Source organism: Schistocerca gregaria, chromosome 4 (assembly GCF_023897955.1).
Source record: "Schistocerca gregaria isolate iqSchGreg1 chromosome 4, iqSchGreg1.2, whole genome shotgun sequence".
NCBI lineage: Eukaryota > Metazoa > Arthropoda > Insecta > Orthoptera > Acrididae > Schistocerca > Schistocerca gregaria.
In genome coordinates this window covers 550,741,262-550,764,289 of record NC_064923.1, presented here as the reverse complement: position 1 = coordinate 550,764,289, position 23,028 = coordinate 550,741,262, and the positions used below count along the sequence as shown (strand labels likewise).

The following is a 23,028-nucleotide window of genomic DNA, read 5'->3' as shown; positions in this document are numbered from 1 at the left end:
CCCAACCTGCGTGTGTTCTAGATACATTTTAACGACACCTGGAGGTACAGGCTTGTGTGACAGCAAGAGCACTCTGACTACAAATTTGTAGTCTAGCGGGGGATTCGACTTGTTATGTTGCCATTCCTGAGCAGCATTCGCATACCGCTGTTGTAACCCAACATGTCGATATGTCGCCTTGGTCTGCTCTATCACCAGATTTGTCTCCAGTGAAGCACATATGCCACTTCATCAGGCGGCAACTCCACCGTCATCGACAACCATCATTAACCGACCATGTATTGATCGACCAAGTGGAACACGCATGCAACTATCGCACAAACTGACGTCTGGCACGTGTACAACACAATGCATGCAGGTTTGCATGATTGTATTCAACGTTCTGGCGGATAGACCGGCTATTAATGTAGCAGCAATTCACATTTGCGGTGGTTTATCTTGTGCTTATATTAATCTACTATTTTGCAAAATTAATCGCTTAAATATGTTACCCAGACGAATGTATTCCAGAAATTTCATTACTCTACATTAATTATTTTTTGGTGCTGCGATTTCTTTTTCAATCAGTGGCATAAGGAATTCATTCAAATAAGCGAATACAGCAATTCACAATACACATGATGAATCATATGTTCAATAACGAGATTCGCCCTGAATCAACATTAAAATCACAGACAACTGTTGTAACGAGACTTTAAGCTACATTTATTTTTACACAATCACGTGCACTGCACGTATTGATATTAACCATCTTGCTTTATGAAACAATATTTATCTTAGCATGCTCCACATGTCACACATAATATGTACTTAGCACAGTCCTACATGCAATAGTCACGATAAGCTGTAACTCAAAGCTCACAACTTCTGGATCAAGTGAGCTGATATTGACTTCACGTAATGCACCTTTACATGACTACTTGAGCACAGGAGAAGCAGGATACGAAAATCAGCTCAAAAGCACTCTGTGCTTCTTGCTGTCTACTGAACCCGTTCCTCGCGTTGCTGGAATACAGCGTGTGCGACAGGTGGAAACAGCAGCACCCACTCCAACAAGTGGTCCATGCTGGCGCCTCCCGTGCTAACTGTATCCATTCGCTGTCGCCGACTCGGTGAGGCGTGCATCTGTAACACTTCACTGCACATAAAACTCTTGTTGGAATGCGGCATTTTCTTTTTTTATTGACTTAGCTAAATGAAATCACCTATGCTTACAGGCCAAATTAACACAGTATAGCAATACTTGTGATATAAGTAGGAGTATTTTTATTCATCCATGGATCACTTTTAGGAGGATATTGGACATGCAATAGTATTACAGTTGAAAGACAAAAGACGCCATATGTACAGACATTTACATACTCAGAGGTGAATTTTGATAGGAAATGGGATGTTGGTAACCATACTTACGTTTGTTTGTACTAATTTAGGGAAACCACAGAAAACTTAAATCAACAGGCTGGTTGGTGACTTGAGCCTCCTCAATACAAGGCCGCCAGTTTCAAAGTTTCAGATAGTGCTACTTTATTTGACTCATCAATAGTATGCAATTCTTTTTTTGATAAGAAGGGTAATTCCACCCTTTTCATTTATTCCTCAATATTGATCACTAATCAAATTCCACACACTACTCACATCTTGTGCACTTGCATTTCCATCATTGGATGTATGTCTCTCTCTCTATGTCTAACTCTTTCTTCCCCTCTCTGTTATTAAATTCCTTGCAGTAGGCTGTTACTGTCTGCAGAGGTGCTTGTCATATTTTCAAACTGCTCCACTTTATGACACAACATTGTGCAAGGGGTAAGTAATTAGTAAGATAAAGTCATCACACTTGTACCGACCATCTTGTCTTGATAGGTATCAGTGAGTGTCTCCATTACTTTGTACTCCATACCATCATACAACTACTGATTATAGCAATCTTCTGGACATCTCATGATGTTGCACTAGCACACTATCGGCTCACATCAGAACCATGACAAGGATGTTTGGTGCCCACTTATTGTACCACAACTTCCCATTTGCTTGCCTGAAACACTAATTCAGTATTCCTCCTTAACAAGCGAGATTTGTAGCTCCAAAAGAGGACCAAATGTTATTCACCTAAGAGATTTGGAGTTTTTCAGCAGAGCAAGAAAAAAAACATTAAAATGCGAAAATGTGATGCAAAATCACTCAGATGTTCGGTTATTATATTGTTATTATCATTATTATTGTCCCCTATCTTTTACCAAATCCTTACTATGTGTTTTTAACTGATTCTCCACAACATAAAATATACTGTTTAACAGGTACTGGTACTTCTTTAATTCCTTGTTAAATGAGTTTGTTTTAGTAATCTTTTAATGTTCTTGGGCAGTTTACTGTACAATTTTATTCCTTGATACAAAATGCTGGTTTTAGTTTTATATTTTTTCTTTCTTGGTAAATGTAAGTCCAGTTTATAAATTTGTTCCTTTGTCATGGACAGGGCTGTTCGTTTAGTAATTATTAAGGTTATTTTATGTGTGCATGAGCTAGTGATAAATGTACTCACACTGGGCAATTAAAATCCCTTAGGCTTCGAACATAGTTTTAGAATAATTCATTTGATAGCTACATATTCTTGTGGTCTGTGTTCATTGTTTGGAAGTAACTATGTATTGTAGCTAACAACTGTACTCTGAATAGTGAGTATCTAGAAAACAGGACACTAACAGGATGACATACTGATAACATTTTGTTCAATACCATAGTATCTTCGTGTGGTCACACCACTTAAACTGAAAATCACTACTCATTTCTAGAAATTTTGTCTTTGTTACACTACCTATAGCCATATCACCTACATTTAATTTAATTTTGTCATTTTTTTCTCTTCCGAGTGAGTCTCATGGTATTTGATTTCTATATGTTCAATATGAATGTAGTCATATTAAACGATTGTAAAGTCTCTTGAGGGTGTCTGCAAGTAACCCTCTTGTTTTCTCAGAGACTACAACAAGGCTGACATCAGCAAATAGAATTTATATGCCACAACTAAAACTGTGAAACTTAGTCATGTGTGTCAGTAACGCTACCGGTCCTAAAATGATACTCTGATGCACACCGATTTTAATGCATTTTGGTTCTAATATGTTTCTCATTCAAAGTTCAGGTTTACTGAGGTTTGTGTTATCCTTCCCTTTGTATCCTATCTTCTATGCACGATTATAACAAGTCACAGCTACACGAGTTACGTCTATGGATTCTAGGTCATTTGGTGGAATATTATGGTCAACAGTACCAAAAGCCTTAGTCTGGTCAAAGAATATACTTGTAATGCAGTCATACTTGGCAAGAGTTTCGAGTGCCACTTCTGTGAATTCTGTTGTTGCAGATTTTGTGCTTTTACCACTTTGTAAACCAAACTGTGATATGCTTAGAAGATGGTATTTATTCAGGCAATTCATTAATCCATTTGTCACAATGGATTCTATTATATTTGATAATGATGACAGCAGCGAAATGGACCTATAGTTTTCTATGCCTTATACGTTATCTTTCTATTTTAAATACACTGGAAAGTTCCATGATGTGAATAGCTCACAAATGGTCTTCGTTAATGGAGTTTATATATTCTGTATGCATCATATCAGCACATAGATTGGTGCTTCATCTAAGGCTGGTGACTTTATTTTTTAAGTTTTGTACGGTTTTATTGACTTCATGCTCTGTAGTTGGTAATCGATTTTAGTGCTTGATTATTTACAAGTTTTAGTTTTGTGGTTGGGTATTTTCGATTTAATTTCGCTGCATAATGTGAAAAATGTCCATTGCCCAAACGTTGCTAGCTGTTGTGGACCATTTTTTAATTTAATTCCGTCTACATCCCTACTCCACAAGCCACCTGACGGTGTGTGGCGGAGGATACCCTGAGTACCTCTATCGGTTCTCCCTTATGTTCCAGTCTCCTATTGTTCGTGGAAAGAAGGATTGTCGGTATGCTTCTGTGTGGGCTCTAATCTCTCTGATTTTATCCTCATGGTCTCTTCGCGAGATATACGTAGGAGGGAGCAATATACTGCTTCACTCTTCGGTGAAGGTATGTTCTCGAAACTTTAACAAAAGCCCGTAGCGAGCTACTGAGCGTCTCTCCTGCAGAGTCTTCCACTGGAGTTTATCATCTCCGTAACGCTTTCGCGATTACGAAATGATCCTGTGACGAAGCGCGCTGCTCTCCGTTGGATCTTCTCTATCTCTTCTATCAACCCTATCTGGTACGGATCCAACGCTGTTGAGCAGTATTCAAGCAGTGGGCGAACAAGCGTAGTGTAACTTACTTCCTTTGTTTTCGGATTGAATTTCCTTAGGATTCTTCCAATGAATCTCAGTCTGGCATCTGCTTTACCGACGATCAACTTTATATCATCATTCCATTTTAAATCACTCCTAATGCGTACTCCCAGATAATTTGTGGAATTAACTGCTTTCAGTTGCTGACCTGCTATTTTGTAGCTAAATAAGGGATCTATCTTTCTATGTATTCACAGCACATTACACTTGTCTACATTGAGATTCAATTGCCATTCCCTGTACCATACGTCAATTCGCTGCAGATCCTCGTGCATTTCAGCAGAATTTTTCATTGTTGCAACCTCTCGATACACCACAGCATCATCTGCAAAAAGTCTCAGTGAACTTCCGATGTCATCCACAAGGTCATTTATGTATATTGTGAATAGCAACGGTCCTATGACACTCCCCTGCGGCACACCTGAAATCACTCCTACTTCGGAAGACTTCTCTCCATTGAGAATGACATGCTGCGTTCTGTTATCTAGGAACTCCTCAATCCAATCATACAATTGGTCTGATAGTCCGTATGCTTTTTGTTCTTTAAACGACTGTGGGGAACTGTGTCAATCGCCTTGCGGAAGTCAAGAAACACGGCATCTACCTGTGAACCCGTGTCTATGGCCCTCTGAGTCTCGTGGACGAATAGCGCGAGCTGTGTTTCACACGACCGTCTTTTTCGAAACCCATACTGATTCCTACAGAGTAGATTTCTAGTCTCCAGAAAAGTCATTATACTTGAACATAATACGTGTTCCAAAATTCTACAACTGATCGACGTTAGAGATATAGGTCTATAGTTCTGCACATCTGTTCGACGTCCCTTCTTGAAAACGGGGATGACCTGTGCCCTTTTTCCAATCCTTTGGAGCGCTTCGCTCTTCTAGAGACCTACGGTACACCGCTGCAAGAAGGGGTTGCAAGTTCCTTCGCGTACTCTGTGTAAAATCGAACTGGTATCCCATCAGGTCCAGCGGCCTTTCCTCTTTTGAGCGATTTTAATTGTTTCTCTATCCCTCTGTCGTCTATTTCGATATCTACCATTTTGTCAACTGTGCGACAATCTAGAGAAGGAACTACAGTGCAGTCTTCCTCTGTGAAACAACTTCGGAAAAAGACATTTAGTATTTCGGCCTTTAATCTGTCATCCTCTGTTTCAGTACCATTTTGGTCACAGAGTGTCTGGACATTTTGTTTTGATCCACCTACCGCTTTGACATAAAACCAAAATCTCTTAGGATTTTCTGCCAAGTCAGTACATAGAACTTTACTTTCGAATTCACTGAACGCCTCTCGCATAGGCCTCCTCACACTACATTTCGCTTCGCGTAATTTGTTTGTCTGCAAGGCTTTGGCTTTGTTTATGTTTGCTGTGAAGTTCCCTTTGCTTCCGCAGCAGTTTCCTAACTCGGTTATTGTACCAGGGTGGCTCTTTTTCATCTCTTACGATCTTGCTTGGCACATACTCATCTAACGCATATTGTACGATGGTTTTGAACTTTATCCACTGATCCTCAACACTATCTGTACTTGAGACAAAACTTTTGTGTTGAGCCATCAAGTACTCTGAAATCTGCTTTTTGTCACTTTTGCTAAAGAGAAAAATCTTCCTACCTTTTTCAATATTTCTATTTACGGCTGAAATCATCGATGCAGTAACCGCTTTATGATCTCTGATTCCCTGTTCTGCATTAACTGATTCAAATAGTTCAGGTCTGTTTGTCACCAGAAGGTCTAATACGTTATCGCCACAGGTCGGTTCTCTGTTTAACTGCTCAAGGTAGTTTTCAGATAAAGCATTAAAAAAATTTCACTGGATTGTTTGTCCCTGCCACCCGTTATGAACGTTTGAGTCTCCCAGTCTATATCCGGCAAATTAAAATCTCCACCCAGAACTATAACATGGTGGGGAAATCTACTCGAAATATTTTCCAAATTGTTCTTCAGGTGCTCAGTCACAACAGCTGCTGAGCCCGGGGGCCTATAGAGACATCAAATTACCATGTCTGAGCCTGCTTCAACCGTGACCACCCAAATCATTTCACATTTCGGAACTCCGTGAATTTCCTTCGTTACTAGTGCACTTCTTATCGCTATAAACGCGCCTCCCCCTTCACTGTCCAGCCTGTCTCTGCGGTATACATTACAATCTGAGTTTAGGATTTCATTACTGTTTACATCTGGTTTCAGCCAACTTACTGTCCCTAGTAATATATGGGCGTTGTGACCGTTTATTAATGAGAGCAGTTCAGGGACCTTTCTATAGACGCTCCTGCAGTTTACTATTAGCACATTAATATTGTTGTTCCCTGTTGCATTTTGCCTACTCCTACCTTGCCGCGTCTCAGGAGGCGTTTTATCGGGCATAGGGAGGGAATTCTCTAACCTAAAAAACCCCCATGTGCACTCCACACGTACTCTGCTACCCTTGTAGCCGCTTCCGGAGTGTAGTGCACGCCTGACCTATTCAGGGGGACCCTACATTTCTCCACCCGATAGCGGAGGTCGAGAAATTTGAACCCCAGATCTCCACAGAATCGCCTGATCCTCTGGTTTAAGCCTTCCACTCGGCTCCAAACCAGAGGACCGCGATCGGTTCTGGGAACGATACTACAAATAGTTAGCTCTGATTCCGCCCCGCGAGCGACGCTTCCCACCTTCACCAATTGCGCCATCCGCCTGTGCGAACTGAGGATGACCTCTGAACCCAGATGGCAGGAGTCATTGGTGCCGAAATGAGCAACAATTTGCAGTCGGGTGCACCCAGTGCCTTCTGTCGCCACCGGTATAGCATCCTCCACATCTCGGATGAGACCCTCCGGCAAGCAGACGGAGTGAACACTGGCCTTCTTCTCCGACCTTTCCGATATTTCCCTAAGGGGCTCCATCACCCGCCTAACGTTGGAGCTCCCAATAATTAGTAAACCCCTCCCCCTGTGTGCCTGCTCGGACCTTGCTGAAGGAACAGCCACATATCCACTCACAGGCAGAGCGGGCGATGCCACACGGCCAGCCTCCACATTTACCCTCCGCCTCGTGCGACGCGAATGCCGCTTAACCCGCCTCTCCCCTTGGGGAGAGGGTGGCCCAACCGCGCCTGGTACCCGCGAAGATGTCTCGACAGCAGGGACAGTGGGTGAAGCATGTAACAGCTAAGGTGTACCTTGCGACGCACTAGACTCCCCACTGCCGCTACACTCCGAGGCAGCAGCCTGAAGACGGCTGAACGCGGCCATCAACACGCTCAGCTGTTCGCGAAGTGTGGCCAGCTCCTCCTGCGTCCGTACACAGCAGTCACACATCCTATCCATCCTAAGGAATCAATTTAAAGAAGAGACTTAATCAACTTTTAACTAGAGTGCTAATTCTCTAAAGGCGGCTGATTATTGACTAAACTGTGGTTGCTAACCACTTCTTGTAGAAAACAATGAAAATAGCACTACCTATCTCTGTATTCAAAACAAACACGAAATCTATGGAACACTATTACTAGCACTCGACAATTAAAGCTTCCTAAAACCAAAAACACACAGGGAAGGAGAAGTGACAAGTAAGAAAAATACAGTTAATACTTAAATTAAGGTAGCGCGCTGCACAGCAGACTAAGCAGGCGGTGGTTAGGACGACACTGACACTACTGGAACTATGGCTGACTAAAGGGACTCTCTCTGACTGTATTCGAAACAAACACGAAATCTATGAAACACTATTAATAGCACTCTACAATTAAAGCTTCCTAAAAGCAAAAACACACAGCGAAGAAGAAGTGACAAGTAAGGAAAATACAGTTAATACTTAAATTAAGGTAGCTCGCTGCACAGCAGACGTGAAGCAGACAGCGGTTAGGGCGTCGTTTACCTGTATATTATTACGCCTTTGTTTGTCTAGTGAAATGGGTTATTTTTATGCTGTGCATTGTATATTACACATATCACACAAATTTAAGAACTCTGGCACATTCTGACCTTTTCATGGAACCAAGGTAGCCTACTTCCACTTTTGCGAGGACTTTCTAATACCTGCTGTTATCCATCCGTTTTTGTTAGAAATTACTACTGTTGTGGATACTTTTGGGAGTGTTCTAGAATTTCAGTTAAAACAATGAACGTCAGTGTTCATTAAAATACGTTTCTCTGAAATGAGTTGTATATTATTAATCTTCAGCACCTAAAGGAAGATTTGAATGTGTGTGTGAAATGCTCCATCGTTACTTGCACTCTACGTTTCCCGTGCCGGACAGTGTCAGGCAGCATCCGCAAAGGAGGCATTTTTTTTGTAAAAGCATTTATTATGTGCACAGATATCTTACCCTTCTTCATAATGGCACAAAATGATGTCTATCGATATTGTGGAATACTCTTTCAAGATCAATAAAATCTAAAATAATCTTCCTGTTCAACCGTCTTTCTGTTTACTTCCTTTACCTTAAAAAATGTGTTCATTATTGATCTGCCTTTTCTACTTCCAGTTTGGTATTGAATTAATAAGTTCCCTGATACCATATTCCATTTACTGCACTGCGGTGTTTAGTCTTGTAAATAATGTCCGAATGTTTGAGTAGTGGCCGTTCAGGTATATACTTCTTGTGCAGAAAAAACGCTGCCCATTGAGTTCTGACAGTAAAGGCTCTATGTGGCAGCCATTATGGCCAGTGTTATCAGCATGGGTTCAGCAGCCAGGTCACGGACGACTCAAACGCACAGAACTCAAAGCCGCCTCGGATCAGACTATTGTCAACGGAGGCATGAAACTGACCGGTCCCTCACGTTTTTCTGCGCTTGTTAAACAAAACATGGAAGAGTCACGTCTGAAAGCAGTTTGCTTTCTTTGATAGAACGCAAATGTTCCTAGAAGCTGACAAGGCAGCCTTGTAACTACACAGAGGAAGACAAGAAGCGTTTTACTTCCATTTGAGCTCATAGCATTACCTCTCGGTAAGAGGTTAGAACGGCGTTATATAACGGAAGATCCCACCACAGAAGAGCAGTCAACATCATGAGGGCGTACTTATTTCTTATAACTGGTGAGTTCCAGGGCAGTAAAACTCATTACTCTCTCAGTGTGGAAAATCGTTACAGGAAGACTGTGTGCTAGTGTCCGCATCGACAAACGTAAGGCGCTTGCAGCTCCACTAGGACCTCCATTTCTAATCTGGGTGTAAAATCTAAGTAATATATAAAAGATATAATGAGAGAGCGAATTATTTTCGTTATTGGTATTTTTATTGACAGTAAGTATGTTATAGCACCTTAGTATCTGTACTGGGCAGCGTGTTCTGCGCTTTGCCATCAGACCTTAGTAGAGTGTTACGCAAGAAGCGAATAGATAAATAGGGTTATTTGTTGAACTAGTATGCCATAAACGTTAAAAGTTACAAATTATTCTGTCTTTTCGAAACTGATGAGGTACACTCTGTTGGGCGTTAACGTCTAACGTTTCTATACTGAATAATTCCCCTTTTTAGTAACTACACATTTGCAGATAACAGAGTAGTGTGGAAAGTGATGAACACAATACATCAGTGGAGTAGAACTCGAATTGAAGACAAAATGACGCTCAGTTTCACCATAAGGAAGGTGAACGTAAATACTTTAGAGATAAACCTCGCGAGAGTAGATGTGTGGGATTGTCTTCCTTTGGACGCGGAAGAATTCTGGGAAGGATATTTCCTCTAAAGGAAATCTCATGCAAGACGCTAGTGCGACCAGTTCTAGCAAATTGTTCCAGCGTTTGAAGCCGTATGAAGTAAGCATGACAGCAGGCTCTGAAATAGTTCAGGAACGAGTTGCTGAACTGTAACAGGTCGGTATAACATTTATGAAAGTGTAGCAGATACTCGAAGAACTGAAATGAATCGTTAAAAGAAAGGCGATGTTGTTTGCTTGAAAACATATTGAGTAAATTTATAGGATCGATATTCGAGGAAAACCGTTTGATATTTCTGTTCCCTTCAACTCCGCGAGAAATGCGCGCTTGAACATAAATGCATATTTTTGGCAAACCAGCAGATTGTACTGTTGCAATTGACGACTGTCGCCTATGCAACGTTCTCGGTACGTTGCTGGTATCAGTGGTGGTCAGAAGTGTTGTATAAAGCTTGAGTGTGGTATGTTGGAACTAAGTGAAATTGTCTTTTTGATGTTTCCATATTGTGGTTCATCCGTTGTACTAAAACTTTCTGGACGGTCTGACGAACAAGCAAGATCGAAATTTCTTCTGTCCATTCGGAAATGGCGACGTGAGAATGCTTCAGCTGTCACTGCCGATGAAAATTATTTTCCAATAATAGGTGTACCTTTTGTAGTCAAAGACCAGTTCATTGGTGCTTACAATGAGCACTTGGCTTCGCACCTTACAAATCTCTGAAAGTCTGGAGAATTGTACTGTCTTCTGTGGCTGCACGTCTGGAGGATCTGTGAGCTATGAAGCTCAATGACACTATAAGAAACGTGAACATAGATACTATACAGATAGAGCAAGCGAGAGTAAATGTGTTGGATTGTCTTCCTTTGGACAATGGAAATATATTGAGATCGCTAAGTGCTATTCGTGGTTTAGGTCATTCAATTGTGGACAAAAGCTTTCCAGCAGTTTGAATCACTTTGTTTCCGATGTAAAGCAATCCCTCAAGCGCTCAACTGAGTTGTATTTCTAAGTTCGTAGTTTATAACTTCTCAGATGTAGCATGCAAGTCTGCAACGATTGCAAATAAATGTAAACGTGACAGAGTAGTCCTTATCATCAACAAAAGTTTCGTCTAGCTACAAATAGACGAACAACAACTACTTTCAGAGGTATGTGATATAAGATAATTGGTTGCACAAGAAACACACTCGGAAGCGTTGCAGAAGATGTGCAGTCAGTTAACTGTCAGGCACAAACATTGAATTCTTCCACGGGCTTTCTAAAGCATTTCTGACAAACGTAGATATGATTACATGGTGACCACAGTTGCAAACGTTCTTGGTAGCGAGATCTGCTGTTACGACTTACACTGCACTCCATATGATGACTTAGGATTGTTGGCAGGTAGAGCTCGTTGGTGAAGCAGTGTAACAGCAGATTCTTCCAGCTTCCCAGAGGTATCTGCCATCACATGTTTATACAATTCCATGGTTGAGAGTTGACGTTCAACAACGTCCCAGATGCTCTGTAGCTGTCAGTGCACCTGAAACTATTAGAGTGGTGTTAATAAGCCTTAACATAGGACCTAAAAAATTCGAACGAAAGCAAATGAGACAATACAAAAGACAATACCCACAAATCTACTAGAGGAGTGTAGAGGTAATATAGCTAGAGTTACAAGAGCATACATAGTTCATGGGGAAACTTAATGTGCTGAATATAATACAGGAAGAATAATTAAATTTATTTAAAGAATATTACGATTGGTCTATGCGTTGAAGGTGATCACCAGGCTTAACATACTTCTACAAAACAGTGTCAACGAAAACACTGGGACGGGAACTGCAGAAAGCATACAGCTATGTATGGAGAATTTAGCTAAATTTTTTATTGTAATATGAGTGAATTTGTAACAATTTTGTTGCAATACAACGCAATTTGTTGGAATTTCACTGCATTAAGGGATATTTTTATATAATTTTGCTGTAATGACGTTTTTTTCAATTTTGATGTGACAGGGGCATTTTGTAACAATTTTACTGTAACGTAGGACATTTTATTACAATTTCAGCGGTAACACGAGCGCTCTGTTACAATTTTGCTGTAATGCATGCATTTTGATACAATTCTGCTGTAACTTGGCGTGATTTGTTACAGTTTTGTCGTAACATGGTGATGTATAATGTAATTTGTGAAGTTAAAGATGTCTGGGAATGTGACGAACTTATAGAGCAAACATGTAAATGTAACCTGGTTGGATTGTGGCAGGATCTATTTCTAGAACCCGTTCGGCTCAAATCAGCAGCATGACTCATATATAGTTAGATATGCAACGTTCTGTTAATGTAGATATGTAAGTGTAAACTGGTTGGAAGGCTGTCATACATCTTCATTCCACATTTTGAGTATTCACAGTTACAGCGTACCTGTCGAAACTCACGCTCTGTTTAGAAGCTGAATATCTCTTAGTCACACATGTACGTGTCTGTTCCAACTGTCAGGGACATTACAACATGGAAATGCACTACTTCGGGAATGTGATGGTGTCTCTGTAACTGTTGTGTCTCTGTAACAGCTACTTAACATACCGAAGATAAAGTTAATAACCTTGTATAGAGACAATACAATGTCACTGACTTTGAAGAGCAGTTGAGTGCTGATACTTGAAAGCATGGCAACGATCGTTTCCCAACTATACAAATGTGTACCATTAGTGATCGGTACACTATTTCGTCTAAGTGTTACACAGTGTCCACTGCATGACAGCAAAAGTCAGTCACCGATAATTACTTTTGCAAGTTGCACCACTGGTGGTACCATGTGTGACTTGTAATGTTACAGACCAAATCTTCAAGTATATTGATAACACGTCGTATATTTGTAAACAAGAAATGAAATCCAGAATGAGATTTTCACTCTGCAGCGGAGTGTGCGCAGATGCGAAACTTCCTGGCAGACTAAAACTTTGTGCCCGACCGAGACTCGAACTCGGGACCTTTGCCTTTCGCGGGCAAGTGCTCTACGATTTTTTTTTTTTTTTTTTTGCATTTTGCATTTTGTTCGTTATTGATCGTTGTGTTTGGTCGTTGCGGACGTCGCAAGACATCCTGTTCAAGTTCGATGGTTGATCCTTCCACTCACTTTTTTATTACAGAGGCCAACCGGCTCTCTGACCGGACACGCCGAGCTACCGTGCCAGCTAGACCATCTGAGCTACCGAAGCACGAGTCACGCTCGGTCCTCACAGCTTTACTTCTGCCAGTATCTCATCTCCTATCTTCCAGATTCTCCACAGGAGAGCTTCTGTAAAGTTTGGAAGGTAGGAGACGAGATACTGGTAGAAGAGCTGTGAGGAGTGGGGGTGAGTCGTGCTTCGGTAGCTCAGATGGTAGAGCACTTGCCCGCCAAAGACAGAAGTCCCGAGTTCGAGTCTCGGTCGGGCACACAGTTTTAATTTGCTGGGAAGAAATGAAATGTCTATGAGATAGATTTTTTGTACTACAGGAATGCGATAGGAAGATGTTTGATAACTGTCAACTCTTGGATGAAACTACGGAAAGCTGTACTAGAAAATCTAAGTCTTCGACCCTTTTTTTTTCATGCCAGTACATATTTCAGGACAGTTTTGGGAGTTATTTATCAAGATTCTTAAAGATTTGTCCGGAAACATTAAACACACATGGCGCCATCAATGCTCTAAGTCACAGACTATATTATTCTTAGAATGAGATTTCCACTCTGCAGCGGAGTGTGCGCTGATATGAAACTTCCTGCCAGTTTAAAACTGTGTTCCGCACCGAGACTCAAACTCGGGATCTTTGCCTTTCGCAGGCAAGTGCTCTATCTCTGAGCTACCCAAGCACGAGTCACGCCACATTCTCTCAGCTTTACTTCTGCCAGTTATATTATTCTTGTTGATAACTGATTTTTGTGGTGTCATCTGAAGAGCGTGGTGTCAAGGCGAGGGTGGTACCTCGTGACAAAACCACAAGTAAACATAGTCACTGTCAGATGCAGAGCTGATGTTGACATGTCCAGAAGTGTTTCCATACGCCACCACATCAGCTTGCTTTGTTATGTGTGAGTGCAGTACTGTTTAGCTCAGTCAGCAGCCACTGCCGAAGATGACAGCATCGTCTTTCTACTCAATCAGCAGTGGGACAGTTCTATCAGACAGAACTCTGCATAAAATTTACAGTCAGTTGTACTCTTTGAGAAGAGACTAGGATCTTGTTTGTATCAAATTCTACATTAATGTTCAGTGGCAGTAATAAACATTGAATTCTAACAAAGTTAAGTGTTTTGTCTTGTTATGTTATAATAAAGTGATCTAATATTTTATGTGTTGTACTATCAACTTAGGGGTAAAACTTAAAACCTACCAATGCTCATGTTCCGATGAGTGTTTATTTCATCCATCTCAAGATGTGTCGAAGACTCTCGTCGTTTATATAGACTGTTATCGCCTGATCACGAAGTTGGTGGTGTGTTTACAGTGTATGGATGCATAGACCGTCCTGTTTATTTTGACATTTTCCGTGTCTGATACAAAGTATTTAACCATATCTGAGCCACCAACGGAAATGTCTTTAAATGAAGCTGGTCAGTTTCAGACGCAGCTGACTGTACGGCTGCTGCTCGGTCTCCAGCAGATGAGTCAGGTACTATCGCAGAAAACAACACCGCCCGTTTCTGCACCCGAGTTTCGCTCGTTTAATAGTAACGAAGAGGATCTGGTCAGAACATTGAGCGGAAATGTACGCCCACTTCGCAGCATACAATGTTACAGGTATGCTTTTTTTGCTTCCAACGGTCGGAACCGAAGTGTTCCAATTTCCGTCCAGTAACTGCCATTTATGATTAACTTTGTCTGCTGCTTGATGAACGTTTCGAAACTCAGGTTCACGTTGCTGCAGCAAAGATTTAAATATTTTTAGCTCAGGAACTAGCCTACACAAACCTTAAAACACTGGACTGCCGAACTTAGATTGCTAACAAGACATTGATGATTTATTGTTCTTGTGGACTCCGCTAAAGTAACGTCATGCTACGTAATGTCATTACTCAAAATGTGTCAGTTGCACGCATTCATACCGCTATTCTAAAATTGGCATATAATGATGTGAAAACAGTTCTGTCTATTGTGGAATCTCGAACTACTGTAGACTCAGCTGAAGCAGAATTTGAAGTTCCATGTATTTCTATTGTTAAAAGTGCAGACGACACAGTATAAAGTTCATGCTAATGTTAAAGTGGTTAAAAACATGGCTCAGACGAAAGTTAAATGTACAACTAAAAACTTTCAGTCTCCTGGTTCACAAGGTTTAGGTACTAGAGAACACAGTGAGAAAGTCTTGTTCTCAGTGCTTTTCAGATCACGACAGGAAAGCTTGTCTCTGTCATGATGCAAAATGTGGTAGGCAAGGTCATCTGCAAACAGCGTGTTTACAAGGCAGTAACGGCTTGGACCACAGCCAGCATTGAGAGGGCTCACGGCTTTGGTGAAGCTATCAACAAGTATACGTTGTGTCAGCAATGCTTTTAGAGGCGGCGTAAGTCAAAGCTCACATTTATGTATCTCAGAAATATTCTGCTATAATACACACGTAGCAGAAAAAACATTTTGTCTAATTAAGAGGGCCTCCAAAGAAAAATTTCAGTTCGACACAGGCGTCTCTGTTTCTCTTAACAATAAAGACACATACCAAAGACTAGCCGCAGAGGGCTACTTCCGTTTTGTCTTCTTATAACGGACGGGAAAATCTAATACTTGGCGTGTGAAGTTTCTCTCAAGCTTTTCATGCAATCACAAAATGTGTTTCGTTCCATGTACTCATATTTGGTTTAGATTTGTTTGATTTTTTCAGCTTGTGCATATAAGATAGTCTGTTACAAATCAGTGTCTCAGTGCCTCATATCAATGTTTAGGACTTGTATAATAAGTATAGTGAACTGCTGAAGCATATTTAAGAAGGAATAAAGTTTTGGAAATGCTCGTTACTGTTAAAGAGAATGTGCATCTGCTATTCTATGCAACGCTTGCAATCTATTCACTGTGTGAGCAAGTTGCTCAAGAAGTGCAATAATGGAGAGACAATGGCGCGATACAACCATTTCTGGAAGTCAGTGGATATCACCTTTAGTCATTCTCAAAAACACACTAGAAGATTAATGTCTGTGTGCTGATTTTAAAGCCACAGTAAATCCACAAACTGCTGTGGATTCGTTTCCTCTCCCACGACCAGAGGAATTAATGGAGAGATTGAGAGGGGCTAGTTCTTTTCCAACATCGATTTACATCATGCATACTTACAGTTGTTGCTGGACGGTCAGTACAAGCAATATTTTGTTACCAACACTCACCTGGTCTGATCCCGTTTCAAAGACTGCATTTAGGAAGTGATTCAGCTCCTGCCATTTTTGAACGATTCCTGGAACAATTAAAAGCAAAATTCTTTTCTTTTACAAACTATCTGGATAACATTGCCGACACGGATCGAATGTCTGCTGAACGTTTCGTATATCTGAACTGCTTGTTTCAAGTTCTTTATGTGGCTGTCATAAATTTCCACAAGCGAAAGTGTTGCTTTTTCCATGAAGAATGCACAGGGTACTCATCCTACTAACTTGCATTTGTCTGTGATAAAAGATCTTCCAGCGCACAGTAACATTAAGGAGTAGACATTTCATATTAAACACGTTGCAAATGCTGCAAAAATTGCTGCTCCACTGAAATGGCTTAACCAGAAATGTATTCGCCTTGTGTAGTCCAGGCAAGCATTTCAGCAGTTGAAGGGTGCATTGTTAAGTTATCATTTTTCGAATCGTTTTGATCCAGATAAGCCAGTTGTGTTGGCTGTGGATACATCTTCTTATGGGATTGGAGATGTGCTCTGCCACAGAATTGGTTCTGCTGATAAGCCTGTTGTTTTTGGCATGAAAAGTCTTAACAAATTGAAGTGTACTTCCAGTCAGCTTGAAACAGAAGCGTTCGCCGTTGTCTACGGTATTACCAAGTTCCAGCAATATTCGTATGGTCAGAAGTTCTGTTTAATTACAGATATTGCTACGTTAGGTTCTGACATTGTCTAATTGTCAATACAAATTGTTGTCAGGTCCACTGCCCAACACTCAAATGCTGACTTGTTATCTCAGTTACCGGTCAACACAGCATTTGAGTCACCTGAGGAATTATTTTATCAAATTTGAAAGTGTACATAACTTTTCTCGCAATTTCCAGTGTATTATCGTAGCAATTGACTCTGACCCAGTTATGCAGGTTTTTTGCATTGTGTGGTTTGAAAGAAATTCCCACAAGTTGGCTTGTAGTTATTTTTCGCACCATCACGTGCTATATGCATGGGTTGGTGTTCTGCCGTTGCATACAGAGAAGACGATGTATATCTTATGATTCCTCACACCCTCCACCAGGAAGTTTTGTCCTTGTTGCATCAAAGTCACTGGAGCGTAGTTTGCACAAAGCGTCTCACCCAGTGTCTTTGTACTTGGTGGGGCATCGATCCTCAGATTGAGAAAATGACCTCTCGTGGCCATTTTGTGTGGTACTTCAATCAGCTCTGCTGCAACTTTTTTTTAGTGGCTACATCTGTCTGAGCCATGACAACACATCCATATTGATTTCACAGTTCCATTCTGAAATCTGCGATGGATTTGGCGGTAGATGCATACGGTAAATTTCCTTTTGACGTCCTCAGGACATCCGCCACTATTGCAAGTATTGTGCTGACTTTGTCTTCTATATTTTGTCTCGAAGGTCTTCCTAAGGTCCTAGTCTCAGATGATGAACCGATTTTCACAGATTTTGTACCATCAATGTCATTCATCAGTCACCACATCACCTATTCACGCTCAGTCTAATGGTCACCTTTTCACCCTCCGTCTAATGGTGAAGCTGAACAGTTCATTTAAAAACTCGAAGTCACGTAGAGGAACTCAATTTCTACCACACGTGGAGCAAGCTTTAAGGATTTTTCTTTCATCCTACTTATTCTTGCCACATGAGGGGAAGTTGCTGACAGAATTATTACACGATCATCTCCACCGTACCCTGTTTAATCTTCTGCAGCCACAATGGAATCAATTCCTTCTGACAGGTCAGATAAAGTTTCAGCTTCAGGATGAATCTTTCTTAAACGGTTTTTGGAAGTGACGGCCTTGGGGGCATGGTACCAGAACAAAAGCTAAGAGATGTTCGTCTTAAATTGCACAAGGCTCTGGCATCACAAGAAACAGTTGCATTTCTCTAATGAGTATGTCAGTGATGCTTCTGAAGAATTTTTCCCGCAGGCCCAGCTTGCTGTTGGGGTCCACAACAATGGTCATTTCCGGCTCTCTGCCAGCCATGGCGAGTGTTGTTTCATCTGATGCAACAACTTTTCCTTCATGCAGTAGAAACTACATAACACTTGAATGAAATAGTGTGCTGAACACTAGTAACACACATTTATATAGGAAAGAAATGAGGGTTGCCATGCTTTCAACTATCCTAATTTGAGTACTTTTCAGAGTCACTCAGACCGGCAGTGTCTCCATGCTAGGGTATTAACTTTATCTTGTAGTACGAAATATCTGTCATCTTCTGGAGGTACTTTTAACTTAATTAATAACGCGGTGGCAACTATATGGCAGCTGGCCCCCTACACCACCACGTTACAGCAAAAATAATAACATAGTACCCCACGTCAAAGCGAAATTTTAACCAATTACCTCATTCCAAAAACAAATTTTAGAATATACCAATATGTTGCAGAAAAATTGTAACAAACTGCGCCATACTACAGCAAGATTGTAACAAATTGCCCACCTGTAACAGCAAAATTGTAAAAAAATTGACTGAAATAGAAGGAAAAACCATTAGAATGGGTGACCATCTTGGATTTAAACTTAGTTCAAGTGGCCATCTTGGATTCTAAAATCGACACAAATGATCTAGTTCCACTATGGTGTCAAAGGAAACTTAATAGGAGATGGAAAATCAAATAACCATGCAATGTGCAGCAATCGTGGAATGTTTATGAGCTATCTCCTTCAACCATTAAAGAGAAGTCATCACGGTTCCGAAAGGGTGCATTTCCCTGTTTTTGTGTTCTTGATGATTGAAATACTTGTAATTGGACGTGACAAGGAATTAGTCAACCATCAAACATGGCACCCATTTCCATCGGTTGGCTATGGTTGTGAATACTGAAACTGTATAATAAAGATATATTTTTATGGCGATAAGGAATGGAGTAAGGCTCACAGGGTAATAAATTATAGAAACAAGGAAAAGGGTAGCATGAATTTGGTAATAAAGTTTGGTGAAAAGGGAAATAAATTGGGTAATATATTGCAGCGATAAGGAAAAGTGTAAGACTAATAGGGTTATAAATTGTTACAATAAGGATAATAAATCTGACCCTAAATAAACACTGGATAACAGCTCAAGTGGCCTTGAGGGAAAGAGGGGAGGGGGGTGGGCGATTGGGATGATGTTGAAACTGACAGGTAGGGGAGAGATGCTGTAAATAAAGAGAGGGGAATAGCAGGGGAAGACAACAATGACAAGTCATAGATCACTGGATCACAACTGGACCCCTTTGCTTACATGACACTCTCTTCCCCCTCTTTCATGATAATACAGAACCAGCTGCCCTTTTTTGAACTCTTTCAATTTCCTCTGTTAATCCCCTCCCATAAGATTCCCGTAGCGCACGCCTATATGCCGGAACAGGACGCGCAAGTGTAGTGTAGATAGTTCCTTTGGCAGATTTATTTGCATTTTATTGCATTTCTACCAACAAAAATAGTCTTTGGTGCGTCTTCTTCATAACGTTTTCTATGTGATGTTTTCAGTTTAAGTTTCGTGCGAATGTAATCCCAGATATTTAATTGAATCGACAATCTTTAAATTTATGTGGTGTATCTTCTTAACTGAAATTCAACAGATTCTACATCTACATCTACATCAACATCCATACTCTGCAAGCCACCTGACCGTATGTGGTGGAGAATACCTTGAGTAACTCTATCGGTTCTCCCTTCTATTCCAGTCTCGTATTGTTTGTGGAGAGAAAGATTGTCGATATACCTCTGTGTGGGCTCTAATCTCTCATGGTCTCTTCGCGAGATATACGTAGGAGAGAGCAATATACTGCTGCACTCCTCGGTGAAGGTATGTTCTCGAAACTTCAACAAAAGCCCGTACCGAGCTACTGAGCGTCTCTTCTGCAGTCTTACACTGGAGTTTATCTATAATCTCCGTAACGCTTTCGCGATTACTATAAATGACCCTGTAACGAAGGGCGCTGCTCGCCGTTGGATCATCTCTATCTCTTCTATCCACCCTATCTGGTACGGATCCCACACTGTTGAGCAGTATTCAAGCAGTGGGAGAACAAGTGTACTGTAACTTACTTTCTTTGTTTTCGGATTGAATTTCCTTAGGATTCTTCCAAGGAATCTCAGTCTGGCATCTGCTTTGGCGAAGATCAACTTTATATGATCATTCCATTTTTAATCACTCCTATTGCCTACTCCCAGATAATTTATGGAATTAACTGCTTCCAGTTGCTGACATGCTATATTGTAGCTAAATGATAAACGGTCTTTCTTTGTATGTATTCGCAGCACATTACACTTGTCTACATTGAGATTCAATTGCCATTCCCTGCACCATGTTTCAATTCGTTGCAGATCCTCCTGCATTTCAGTACAATTTTCCATTGTTACAACCTCTCGATATACTACAGCATCATCCGCAAAAAGCGTCAGTGAACTTCCGATGTTATCCACAAGCTCATTTACGTATATTGTGAATAGCAACGGTCCTACGACACTCCCCTGCGGCACACCTGAAATCACTCTTATTTGGGAAGACTTCTCTCCATTGAGAATGAAATACTGCGTTCTGTTATCTAGGAACTCTTCAATCCAATCACACAATTGGTCTGATCCTCCATATGCTCTTAGTTTGTTCATTAAACGACTGTAGGAAACTGTATCGAACGCCTTGCGGAAGTCCAGAAACACGGCATCTACCTGGGAACCCGTGTCTATGGCCCGAGCTGGGTTTCACACGATCGTCTTTTTCGAAACCCATGCTGATTCCTACAGAGTAGATTTCTAGTCTCCAGAAAAATACTAGTGTTTAGGACCTCACACTGTTTATTGTTCTGATCAGCTGCCACTTTTGATACCACGCAGATATCTTGTCCAATTTATTACGGAATATAATTTAAATGATCGCAGACTATGAAATGCAGTACCATTGTAATTAATGGACCGGAATATTGTAACAAAACAGCACACATAGCTATATAAATCCTAAAAAGTTCTTGGTTGGTAAAGATACGTGTTTTTAACAGATTATATGGTGTCTTTCACATGGTATGGTAGCATATACGAAGTGTTCTGCAATCATATGTGAGACTCACTTTGTAGAAATTCGTAGATTGTGGCAGGACCCTCTGGAGAGCATGACCAGGAGCTGTTTTTACGTGCCTTAGCGCAACACGTCCTGAACACCAGAATTAAAATTAGATAATCGGTTGCTAAGTTTTGCATGGAAGACTGCAAGAAAAGGCTACCGTTTGAACATATGGTGTATTACACATGGTGCACACGTTGTGTGCTTCAAAGGACAGTGTAAAAATTTCCTCTTCCCTCGCTGAGACATCGCTAGGGTTTATGGTCAACTGGTGATGAAAGTCTTGTAGGACCATCCAATAATCAGTCATCACTCTAATGCAGTTATGTGGAAGTGCACCTTGTGTGGGAATATTTTGACTAAATGTCACAAATAGTACAGAGGGTGTATGGTTTCTTCAGCCACATACCGTAATTACAAACCTGAAGCCGATGATTATAAGACGTAACTGTCTTCTCCGAGTAAACTGAAATGTCTGTTATCGATCTGTATTGCTGATTTCCAACTTGCATCCCTCATACAATGGGTAAAGCTAGACAACTTGTGCACTGTAAAACTTTTTGTTTCTTGTAGCAGCGACTGCGACGTTGGCGCTGGCAGACAGTGGTGAACATCACAATGCACATCTGGAACATCATCGACACCACCACCACCGCCACCACCACTTACACAGTGATGACACGGTGCCTGTGGACCATAGGCAGCGAGTTGATAAGGTTCCTCGGATCATCCACATAATACCTGCTGAACACTCGTCGTACGAAGACACTTTACCACCTTACCACAAGTCCCCCAGTTATGCCGTTCCAAACGTGAAGGACGAAACACCTTCCGATACATCCAACGACTGTGCTCAAGAGCTCAAGCAACCGTGCCCTGAAGCATGTAGTCTGCTGTTTGAACCAGTGCTCGCTGAGTGCGACGATGGGGAGGAGGTCAAATTCCCCAACTGCTGTGCGCTGCACATGGCAAACTGCAAGAAACACAAAAGTAAGTTGGCCCTATTGCCCATGTTGACTGTTAAGTAATAATAAGCTGCGATCTCAAAGAAATAATATTTCATTTTATATTGCAGATTGCACTTTATCAGACAAAAAAGAAATCCTGCCGGCTCTCAATCAATACTGAGACCAGTCAGTTCAAGACAACGAAACTGAAGAAGCTGCAGCTCAACCACCCAACACACTTCGACAAATGTGTAATATTAGTTTGTTTAGTAATGAGAATGGAAATATAAGGGTATTCGTTCTTTTGACGGGATGTGTATTTCGTACTCGCTATATAACATAATGGAGAGTCAATGACTTTTGCACCTATTGACGACACTATGGAAATTCATGATGTAGGTCGCTTTAATATTTGGTACCACCAAGCAGCAAAAAATGATAGGCCTACAGCCATTGCAGTAACAGCTCTGGTATAGACTGTCGACGCATTTGATCGCTGTCTGTTGGTGGCCGGGTAATGGCATACGAAATCATTCTCAGTTTCACCGCTGGACAAGCAAAACTGACAAGCAGCAGTAACATCCATAATTATTCCATCAGGGCTACAGTATGCAGGGTGTTACAAAAAGGTATGGCTAAACTTTCAGGAAACATTCCTCACACACAAATAAAGAAAAGATGTTATGTGGACATGTGTCCGGAAACGCTTAA

General features: G+C 41.1%; 1 protein-coding gene across 2 annotated transcripts; it reads left to right on the top strand.

Moving 5' to 3' along the window:
* Positions 1-9,200: 9,200 nt before the first annotated feature.
* Positions 9,201-22,604, top strand: LOC126267987 (dual specificity tyrosine-phosphorylation-regulated kinase 1A-like). Of its 2 annotated transcripts, none has more exons than XM_049973334.1 (3): positions 9,201-9,340; positions 21,944-22,360; positions 22,446-22,604. In XM_049973334.1, the coding sequence occupies exons 1-3, from the start codon at positions 9,313-9,315 to the stop codon at positions 22,496-22,498; spliced, it is 498 nt and encodes a 165-aa protein (XP_049829291.1). In that variant the 5' UTR covers positions 9,201-9,312; the 3' UTR covers positions 22,499-22,604. The 2 variants fall into 2 exon arrangements, with proteins under 2 accessions (XP_049829291.1, XP_049829290.1); XM_049973333.1 differs by lacking the exon at positions 9,201-9,340 and adding an exon at positions 14,681-14,731.
* The last annotated feature ends 424 nt before the right edge of the window (positions 22,605-23,028 follow it).